Below are 11,073 nucleotides of genomic sequence, written 5' to 3' on the forward strand. Positions count from 1 at the left end.
TTTTGTTTTGCTTTTAAGGCAGTATCGTGTGGAAGTCCGTTCAAGGTCTGCAACAGACCTTTGAAATTGCACTGACCGCTTCCGCTCCCACAGGGGTTTTACTGTTCGCCTCTCTGTTCGGGTAGTTTCAAGTGCTGTGTGTCTCCGACTCCGAGATAGCCCACATTCGGCTATCAAATCTTCAGTGTCTGGTTGCCTGTCATTGGTTGTTCGCCTGCAAGAATATACCGATTTCTCCCCGCATAAAAAGTCAGCTTTGTTGAGTGCGGCTCATTTTAAGCCGGCACCACTCACACCGCAGCAGGGTCAACTTTGGTAAACCACCTGGGGAATGAATCCCCGCAGGTGGAGCAACTTCTTTGCGTGCACAATGAAATATCACCATCGGCCCGAAATGCAACCATGCGATTCCAAAGAAAAACTTCGCAGTCGGAAAAAATTCTGTTTTCATCTGGTGTTCGAGCCAGACCTGTTTCTTTGACTGGTCTGTTTCTGAGAAAAAAAAAGTTAACTTCCTGTTATAGGCGGTAGGTGTACCTTCTGGGTGGATTACTGTATTTTCTTTTTGCGAATGTAGCCTTTTCATGCCGCCTGTATTCAGTTCGGCGGTGCTCGGGACCCCATTGTATACAAAACAGAAAAATTACCCACAGACCCGTGAGTTTGGGGCTAAAGAAGGGACCACGGTGTTATTCCGCATATGTAGCGCGTGAAGCGAACTTCTTTAGAAAATTTTATTTACATCATGTACAGTAACATCACAGGTCGCACGCGAAAGGTGCAACGCTTAATCTGAAGTCTCGAAACACTGGAACATCGAACAATATTGCTAACAAGTACACAGTCACCCACCGTCTTTGAAAGATAACACAAGACTGGGCAACAAACAAGGTATAACGGTAACTCAGTTGTCGAGGTGCGCCAATAAAAAAATATGGTACTCCCTGAGCTCGTCAGGGAGGTCTCATGAGCTATCATATATATCATGATAACTGGGAATTACGAGCTCGTTTACTGACCACAGTAACAAAACACAACAGTCAAAAACGCCAATGAGGGCGTCGGGGAAAGTGGCTTGTCTCTTTCTTGCGTTAAAATGGGAATTTTCTAAGTGGCAGTAAAAATACAACGAAAACAAAAACTTTGCTCCGGGTGGTATCCTAACCCACAACCTTCGCATAACGCGTCCGATTCTGTGCCAGTTGAGCTACCCGAGCGACTGAATTCCTCTCTAGTGTCTCATGGGCATGTAAGTATTTTTATGCAGTCGGGGGTCCTACAACTTAGTTGTTAAGACGTTCTGTTTACTCCTCGCGGCGGAGGCGCCCTCCGCTTAGAAGGGCGAAATAGCCTCCCCGTGCCAATACAAACGTTAATATACCGCTAGTTCGCTCTTCGAACTTGCCCTGTATACCTCCGCCAGGGAACGATCGCGACGACAAAATATTTGGGGATTTCTTCGAGGTAAGCCGGTAGAACATTGTGATGACAGTTAGGGATGAACGTATTCATACACGCTCCGGATCGAGAGCTCTCGAGACGGAAGAGGATGCAGGAGGAAGAGGAAGGAGGGGGCAATTGAGAGGGATCTGGGAGAGCGTGCCCCCGCCCCACCCGCAACAGGAGACGGTGCAGTGGCACGCGGCGGGACCGTCATGGCACCCCGCTGGACACTGAGTTCGTCCGTTAGTTATAACGAACCGCCATGACGCGCGTACGTACTCACAGAAATTGTTCTCTCGGAGCCAGGCGTGTATGATTTGCAATGATAAATCTTACAAAATGCAACATGCGCAAAACGAATGGGCTGGATCTTATTTCTCCGATTCAGGTCCCAAAGCCGACAAGCGGGCGATGATTCCAATGTACAACACTGTGATCACGCCTCTTGTGATACAGCTGTGCGAGCTTTCTTAAATGCGATCGCGCTACGAATGGCGCCTCTTGTCCTGGTGCTTGATGAACTATTTTTGTTAAGCCGGAGCCGCCACGTCGCATTCACGCGCATGGCGCTGAGTCCGCTCCGCACCGACCTGACCCGCAAGTGCAGACCTCTGGTTCACTGTAGCGCACTGTGAGCGGCGGGGCCGGCATTGCGCTCAGCCCTGGAAGGCGGCCATCATGATGAAGAGACCGAAGACAAAGTAGAAGACGAAGTAGACGCTCTTCCGTGGCAGGCAGCGCGACGTGAGCACGTCCGAGGTCCAGTTGAGCTGCGTGGAGCCCTTGGGCGTGCCGTACATGTCCACCACCACGTACTCGTTGGAGAGGAAGTCCAGCGGCACCGAGCAGTTGGTCGCGTTCACGCACGAGTACGTCTCCGGCTTGTAGCTCCTCGAGTCGTCGTACACCATCCTGCGCGCGTAAAGTTCATCTTACACCACTGCTTAGCGCGCAATGTGCATAAGAAAAAAAAAATTCGAATGCTGTTGGCTTAGTGCTGAGTGCCCGACACTGGTAACGCTGTTATGATGCCTTTATTTCCGTATTGAAATGAATCTTTACGAGATATTTCATGGTTACTGGCCCAACCTCGAAAATAGTTGGCGTTCACTCGTAAAGGGTCATGAGGACGGGCGTCTTGTCGGTCATGTAGGACATATACGTCGTTGTGCACTAGTGAGTCGTTAGCGTCACGCGGTGGTTTACGAATCATGCCAGCAGACCCTCTTCTACCCGCGAGGAGTCGTCTAGATGCTGCCTGGTCTGTGAATGTTACGGCTCCGAAACAGTTGAGTAGATTTTCGGTGCCTCATCCCATCCCACGGCAGCGCATGCTTTGCGCAAGGCAAAAAAATGACCAAGGCCAAGGAAGCTGAACTCACCCCCCCCCCCCCCTACTCTCCACTTCACGACAATAAGTATTTATTACTGCTACTACTCCCACAGCGATATATGCGGAAGAACTTCAGACGCGCGTTTGGCGCTCAGAATGTGTTTACGAGGACCTGCGTGGATTAGCTGCTTTACAAAACAAAAGTACACCATCAGGACATTTCGTGGGTACCGTTTATTTATTTTTGGTGGAGGCGAAAATTAAACGCTTTTGGGCCGAAATTTCAACGCGCGTTAAACGTATACCTAAGAGGTTTACATTATTCCGTATCCCTCAACTATACGGCGGCGCGCCGCATAGCCAGCTAATTTTAGCTTCGAAAGATGAATACATAAAAAGGTGGTTAAAATATGGCGCTCGTGTCTAATTTTAGTGACCTCTGTCCGACCATAGAAAATTTGTACGATGTGACATATTTATTAAGACTCTGTAGGCGATTTTCTTCTACTGGCTATAGAAGAAAGGGTAGCGGACACATGTCTGAGGTAGCGTAATTATATACTCGCTGTCCCCTTTATATGTCCCTCCAGTGAAAGTAAACCACACTTTCTGCCGAAGTCTATATCGCGTCGTCATGATGCAAACAAGTAAAATTGAAACTGGTTTGGTTGACTAGCTAGTCGATTTACCGGGCAGTAAGTAGCCCCTCTCCCCAGAAGCCACTCCCGCGAAAGGCGCGCAACGGGATTACCTGTCGAGGTAGAAGTCCGCGACGATGGTGTTGGGCGCCACTTTCAGCGGCGGGTTGCTGGCGAAGAAGACGTAGTAGAAGTCCGACTCGGGCACGGCGTAGCTGATGTTGTGCCGGTGGTCGGTGCGGTCGTTCGTCGTGCCGCAGCTGTACGTCCAGCGCAGGGGCACGTGGAAGAGGGCGTTGTTGCACACGCTGATGCCCAGCGTCTCATTCAGCATCAGGCCCTCGCTGCTCGAGATTGTCGACGACTGGTCGTCCGACTCTGGCGACGAGGCGTCGTCCTTGGGCTCGTCCGAGTCCTCTTTCTCGTCAGACTCGTCCAGGCCATGCCTGCGCGGCGAAAAACTTGAGTAAGCCGTTCGTCCTTGCTTCCCGTCACTGGCGTATGCCCCTCCCTAAATTCCCGAGGTTGAAGAGGAGCAGCTTGGGTCGAACGAAGCCGCTGACTCTTCCCATCGGCACATGACGACTTCCGATAATTATTTTTCTGTCGCAAGCTACGCATAAAGCTTGCGCGACTTTGGTGCATGGTCTTTTCACGGCGATCACCCATTTTGCGACACACCTGCAGAAAACAAAACTGTACAAAACAATCCAAAAGTTGCGCAAAAAACACCTACTTTCTTTTTGATTTGATTTTGAACATGTTTATTGTTTTGTTTTTCTTGTTTTTACTTTTCTTTATTTTACTGTTCTCCCTCTTTTTCCCTGAGGACTGGATTCCCCTCGAAATAAAATCCTGTGTACGCCACTGCATCCCGTGTTTTTTTTTCCTCTTCATTTTACGTTAGTGCTAGAAACCTAATTGGCGTTTTAGGCAACCAAAGTACACGCAGATTAGCGTGCAACTACAGATCAATTTACACCAGCAGGAAATCTCATGATACAGTTGGCTCTGTACGAGCAATACTGCAGAAGGACCATGTCAGCGTACACATTGCATTTTTGTAGCGAAGCTGTAAATAGCTTGGATCCCGGAATCTTTCGTGTCCGTGGACAGAAAACCCTGCAGCGCGAGCGCAGCAAGCCCGAAAGCAGAACAGGAGAGAGCGAACTATAGCGATAGTAAAGTGAGAGAGAGAGAGAGAGAGAGAGAGAGAGAGAGAGAGAGAGAGAGATGGAGAGAGAGAGAGGGAGAGAGAGAGAGGGGGGGGGGGGGGGCGTGAGAAGAGGGCACCGAAGGTGGGAAACGTGATTTGCACGCTCCGCAAGTGCTTCTTATCATGCATACAGCCCTTGTTCGCTTCAATGAAGAATAAGCACAAAACACGTCTCACCGTGCTAGGCGAATTATCCTGGTTTCGTGTCGACATGCCGAAAACCCTAAAGCGTGCTTTACCGTGAACTCGCATGCACCGTGGCGAAGCCCACTTATAAAACCTCTATAACGAATGCTTGAAAATCTGGTTGACGCAAAATATACAAAAAAAAAAATCTGGCGGTCGATCATGGGCACGTGATGATAATTGACAGCGTCAGTCGGTGGATAGTTCGTTGATATTACTCCAAAATTGTATGAGGCATTTTGATGATAAAGCTTGCTGATTTTAATTAATCAGTCTTTACGTTTCCAGGGTAAGGAAGGGTCGCGTGATCTTGACGCATACGCCCCTGCCCTACACCAACTATCAATGCGCTGTTTATAATAGCTCACCCTTTCTATCACTGTTCCTTGGCTGCGTATATATACATCGCTTACAGTGTTTACTTCGCATGCGTGAAGTATAGTATACAAGTATAGTAGTGGCTTCTCTAGTCTACATATAGTAAGAGCTGTCGCTGTCAATTTGTATCGCGTCATCCACCATTTTTTCATTCAAAGGATTAGTCTAAAAACCTAATTTGTCATATTTGTTCCCCTGAACAGGGCGATCAAACGTTTATGAGCATTGTTGAAAAGCAGAGCAAGAGGCGGTTTAAAGACCCTCCAAGGGTAGATTATCCCCTTGTGTGCGCCGTTCCACCGGTGGTGGCAATTAGGACTTTTTTATCAGGATACTTGGCGTTCTACACGTGCAGCGACTACACTGCTGTTGTTTAGAGTGCACGTGTTTTCACCTTTTCCACTGTCGAAAGCCCGCTTCTCGAGCCTATATACACGGCAGCTGAGCGGCGCTCTTTGGTGGCTACGCCGCGGCGCACAAAGCTGAGCAGGCGAATTCTTTCTTCTCGGAGCGCGCCGGGAGAAGACGGATTGGGAGCAGCAACGGGTGACAACAATGGGGGGGTCAGCAAACTTACGCCTGCGGCGCAATACACGGCGCAAAGAGCTTTCCGCCTTGGCTCCACGTTTGCTCTTTTTCCCCTCTCGCTGCCGTGTTTCTCGGAAGAGGCTCGCTGCTGGCCCAGCTCACCTGTTTGCGCTTGTTTAACGGACTCTTCCTCAACCCGCGTGTTCTTGTGCGCGTAGTCCCCCAAGTCCGTGTTGCCGCACGTAGTCCGTGTTCCCGCATTTTGGGCTTTCGCTTGTTCCACTTATTTCCGATGTTATATGTATTACTTATAGGCAAGTGCCGCGGCGGCCGCTTTTCTGATCTGCGCAAGCAGGCAGTGTTTCCCGGTCCCCCACCTCACCCTCTCCCGTGAAGCCGCATCTGTGGTCAGGAAAGCGCAAACCTCCTCTCTTATCTCTCCATCCCGTATCTACTATACATGACATCCTCTCGCATGCCACTTGCCCTGCACCCAACTGCCCTGCCTACCCATCAGCACGACACCTTTACTGGGAGTGCCATCCGCCAGACCTACCACCCCGCCTGCGTTCCCGCATCGCTTCCTGGGAGGACTGGTTGAACCCGGGTCCTGGCGTGGATGTCAAGTCGACGCAAAAACTTTTGGCGGCCCACTGCCTTCGTGTTAGTGCGGACCTCTGGGAATTCTACGGACCAGCCGTCGCCTAATGAAGAGACTGTGGCACGGCGGTCCGGTCTAGGGCTGTTTAGAGAATAAAGCTCTCTCTCTCTCTCTCTCTCTCTCTCTCTCTCTCTCTCTCTCTCTCTCTCTCTCTCTCTCTCTCTCTCTCTCTCTCTCTCTCTCTCTCTCTCTCTCTCTCTCTCTCTCTCTCTCTCTCTCTCTCTCTCTCTCTCTCTGATACGCCCGCGCGTTCGAGATTCAGGCGCACGTTAAAGATCCCCAGGTGGTCAAATTTAATCCGGAACCCTCCACTACGGCTCGCCTTATCGCCTGTGTAGCGTCGGCGCGTTAAACCCTACAATCAATCAACCTATAGGCAAGTAATACAAGTAATATAGTACATTATTGGCCGTTGATGATGATGATGATGATGATGACAGTATAATAGGTGACCAGTTCTGAATGATTTGCGCTTTCCTTTCGGTCCTTGATTTTTCGCTTTCGATCGCGCATAATCAGAAGTAGGACAACGCGAGGGAGGAATTGGTGGCCTGAATTCATGTGCAAGATGTTTTCAAAAGGGTGAGACCCCGTGATCCACATGCCTCTATTCCGCACTTTTAAAGACGATAGTCTTTCTTGGGCTCCTTAAACCCAGAAATTTTGGCCTGTCTGTATGTCTGTGTGTCTGTATGTCTGTCCGTCTGTCTGTCTGTGACTCGATTCAGCCACCCGGCCAAAGCAAAACAATGCATGCCCATGAGTCTTATATAGTCACAGCTAAATCTACCCGTCTATGTCCGGTGTAAGGTTCATACTTGTCAACATTGTTGAAGAAGAACAAGACATTACGCAAATATGAGACAGCAAATCAATACAGAAGTGATATTTGCAGTGTTCCTTTATAAAAAAATCAAACATGCTTGCTTTTGCGAAATTAAATACTTCATCAACTGCAGAAAAAGAATTCACTTCGCCGTCGCCTACTGTCGCCCGCGCCACTATAGCTTCTTGCGCCATTTTAAGAAATCAAGCGGCAACAGTTACGCAAGGTTCCACTAGATAGGTTCCACGTCCTGCTTGCAACGCACGTGGAGTAGGGAAACGCGGTTCTATAAACGTTGAAGTAGGGCGCCTCGATTAACGCGCGTCTCCGCCGTACAGCAGCGTTCGCATCGAGACACCCGGTTTGGAGCAGTGGAACGCGGGAAATTTAAAATGATTTAAGCAAACCTTTGGCCTCTTTACCTTGGGAGGAGCGCGACGCAAGAGGAACAACATGAGAGGTGAGCGGCAAAGCGAAGGGAGGCATTTACTTCGCAATAGCCGATAAAGACTATCGTCTTTTGACGACATTTGCAACGAAAGGAGCAGATACGCGGCCAATTTTTTTGCCTTTCCTTCTGCTTTCCACAGATTTCCGCACGTCCGCCCCTTGACCTTCGTTTTCCGTGAAATCGCCTTACGCGCTTTCACAATAGTCTCCCCCTGCTTGGCCCCGACACCTTTTTGTTCCTCCTTCCGTTTCACGGGCATCCCGAGCCTCCCGCACTTTTTGTATCCATAACTCCTCTCTTCTACTCCTCCTACTCTGACAGTAGCAAGCTATATAATTCTTATGCATTCATCCTCACGCTTGCCCACACGCGAAGTGACAGAGTTGTGGTGGCAGGCACAAGGTCAGGCTGGGGCCAACACCATTTTATCAGCCCAGGGCGTAGTAAGCCGACGGCACACTAGTGACGTGACGGTGGGCAAAGTAGTGTGTCGTTCCCGAAGAAGTGCAGTTGTAATCGCTCAGCTCAAGTGGTAACGCCCCCTCAAGCCTTTATACAACTCTGGTGAAGCAAAATTATCAAACGTGGTTTGAGATCCGTACTTTTGAGTTTCCTTTTCCGGTTACTGCACGTAGGTGTTCTCTGTTTCGTTTTTTTATCACAGAAAATCATGTACACCTCTATTTGGTTATATATTCGGTAAGGCCTTCAGGACTCCAGCCAATCAACTCGTCCCTTGTAGCTGGTAGTTGCTACGCTATTAATTTAAGCATGTCTCGGGTCCGGTGCCGTTTTGTAGTGGTGGGGTTTGCATAGAATAAATGGTCTACGTGTAGACACCAACAAAATGTGTACCGTATACTCGCAAGGCAAGCACAAAAGCGCTATGAATAGATCTTTATATATATATATATATATATATATATATATATATATATATATATATTATAAACTATGCCGTCCCTCCCTTCGAGAGTAATGGAATGGAACCCATAGAATATGTGGCCTGGTTGTTTGGAAGCATTGTTAGAGCAGTTGTCAAAGAATGGCACGTGTGAGCCTGCGCGCGCGCCATTGCTGCTTATGCTAGGATCGTCAGCTCGCTCCTCCCTGAGCTACAGGAGCGCGTTGTCTTGAGAGGGCGCTATTCAAACTGCTCTCGATTGGCGATCGAGTGCGTCATGATGATGTTGGCGACGATGCGTCAGACATACGCACGTACAACTTATCATCGTCATCACCGAGTTCCTTCCGACGGACAATTTCCACCGCTTCGGCGAGACATGCTTGCTGCTGGCCTCCTGCTCTCAGTTTCATTGAAGATTTTGGTTCACTGCATCACTCCTCCCCCTCTCTGTCGCGTGCTAGAAGCTCACCGAACTTGAGGGGCCGGATTTTTCATCTGCAGCTAACTTAGTCCCTGGTAAATAGTTTCCCCCGGAGTGTCCATGTTCATAGCGCAAAAAAGACGAACACAGGTCAGCGCAGGAGAAGCTATAGCTTCTTCTGGAATTCTGTCTCTGGGAGGCCTTCGTCCTGCAGTGGACGCAAAAGGATGATGATAGCTGAAGTTTCTAAACGGTTATTCACACGGCCACACCCCCTGCATCCTGCAGAATAGCGGAGGAATTCTCGTCTCCTTACCTTCCTCAAAAGCCTGCATAACAATGAGTGACATATCATCGATTCGTCTTAAGCGGAGGTTTTTTGCATTGTGGACGTTACAAGAGAGCAAAAATGTTGTTCACATTTACAATACAGTTCGTCTTAACCGAGTTCGTCTTAACCGGAGTCCAGTGTATACTCCTCGAAAAAAAAGGAGCGCACACTTCGAGTGGCAGCACTAGATTCGATCTCATATGTCGGTTACAACGCCACACGGCCTGCCTCAGCGTGTGGGGCCACTCACCGCTTGGCCTCGAGCGCCGTGAGACACTTTCTGAGCGCGCCGGATCCCCTGATGAGCGAGAAGGCGGCGCCGGACAGCCGCGAACACACGGACACTGTGAAGTTTGAGCCGGCCACAAAATAGAAGCCCCAGTACTCGTACGTCTGCTTGGGCACCGACATGGTGAGCGACAGCTCCAGGGTCCTGCCCAGCCGCCGCGTCACCGGCGCGTCCGAGTCGTGGAAGACGTGCGCGTCGAAGCTGTGGTTCATCGTCAGCTCCTGTCCCGAGCACCAGACGGACGAGATGCGCTCGCGCACTGGGATCACGTCCGACACTGCCATGGCGACCAGCGTCTCCTTGTAGACGTTGAAGCGCAGCACGAACGGGTAGATGAACAGCACCGCAGCGGCCGCCACGAAGGCCAGCGCCAGGAACGGGTGGTGCGAGTACACGTGCATGGTGTTCGCCTCGCCAACGCGCCCGTGACAACAACACTGGTGGCCGGAAGGAGATTCCCCTGGGCTTTGCGGAGTCGCATGCACCGATAGCTTTCAGTGCTGACGAAAGCTGGCGAAGAAGGCGTCCCGCAGCAGCCCGCTGCCGTCATTTAACACGGAAGTCAGGTGGCCCCCGTGTCGATGGTCTCGTTAGGCTCTCGGTAGCTTTTCTCTTGCTCGTTTAGGATTCTTGTGGATAAATTCGACTTGATGCGATGGAATGATTGGACCGGAGGCACTGCATTCACGAGACGGTGCCGCCAAAGAGTCCCATCGCGGCGTGAAGTGTACCCTGCATCCGACAGAAACGTTCACCACTGTCTGCTGGCAGCGCTGGGCCTACACGAGTAGCACAGTCGGAAGACTGAAATGTCACATTCCCGGTGCGGCGTCTGGAACAACTGGGCGCTGCTGCTGCGCTGGTTGCGGCAACACGCGGGTCGACGGCCTTGCTGCTTTCGGCACGATCAAAAGAGGTTCCTCTCACTCTCTCGGGCGACGAGTCTCCGCATTAGCAACACGTGGTCCTTCAAACGACTAAGTGGGGTAACCCCCTGGCCGTCCCGAGCGGCTCGCAATTTTTACTTGTCCTTGCAAAACGCCAAATTTCAGGCCCTGGCGTGCCGAACGAGCGCCAAGACGCTAGGAGTAGGAGCTTGCCTAGCGTTTCCGAGTTGTTCTGCGTCAAGCCGCGAAACTTGAAAGAGAGGAGACCCTCGTGGCCTGCAGCCTGGGCCACAAATAGCGCGGGCGCGCGCCGTCGTAGCAGCGAGTTGTGAAGGCAGCACTGCGGGGCAGATCAGGAAACGTTGGTGGTGGCAGAAGAGCCGGGCTGGTGCAAACACGCGAGGCGAGTCGTCGTTCGGCGCTGAGGAGAGGCTGGCGAGCGCTGTTCTGCACTTGTGAAAGCTCCGTCAGGCGCTTACCGACGCTCCTTGCTCGCCAGCGCGCGCGCTTGCTGAGCGCTTACGGCGACGTCGCGCGGCACAACAGTCATCGCTGTGTGAGCAGCCGGAGATCGGATG

General features: G+C 50.8%; 2 protein-coding genes across 2 annotated transcripts in view; one reads left to right on the top strand and one right to left on the bottom strand.

Moving 5' to 3' along the window:
• The window catches only part of LOC144170544 (uncharacterized), a 236,044-nt gene that overhangs the window by 10,071 nt on the left and 214,900 nt on the right, over positions 1–11,073 (top strand). The window lies entirely within an intron of this gene.
• LOC144170541 (uncharacterized) lies at positions 704–11,067 on the bottom strand. The gene is made up of 3 exons (XM_077700397.1): positions 9,570–11,067; positions 3,528–3,860; positions 704–2,355 (listed from the first exon to the last, which is right to left on the bottom strand). The coding sequence occupies exons 1-3, from the start codon at positions 10,007–10,009 to the stop codon at positions 2,100–2,102; spliced, it is 1,029 nt and encodes a 342-aa protein (XP_077556523.1). The 5' UTR covers positions 10,010–11,067; the 3' UTR covers positions 704–2,099.

The sequence above is a fragment of the Haemaphysalis longicornis genome, unplaced genomic scaffold (assembly GCF_048455015.1).
Source record: "Haemaphysalis longicornis isolate Haplotype H1 unplaced genomic scaffold, Haemaphysalis longicornis Haplotype H1 scaffold_2, whole genome shotgun sequence".
NCBI classification, from domain to species: Eukaryota; Metazoa; Arthropoda; class Arachnida; order Ixodida; family Ixodidae; genus Haemaphysalis; species Haemaphysalis longicornis.

Bases quoted from the DNA above. Each gene is read 5' to 3' on its own strand.
- LOC144170541 (XM_077700397.1), bottom strand. From the start codon at position 10,009: ATGCACGTGTACTCGCACCACCCGTTCCTGGCGCTGGCCTTCGTGGCG. The intron at 3,861-9,569 runs GTGAGTGGCCCC...TTCGCCGCGCAG, and splicing joins ACGGCGCTCGAGGCCAAGCG to GCATGGCCTGGACGAGTCTG. The intron at 2,356-3,527 runs GTAATCCCGTTG...TTACGCGCGCAG, and splicing joins GCGGACTTCTACCTCGACAG to GATGGTGTACGACGACTCGA.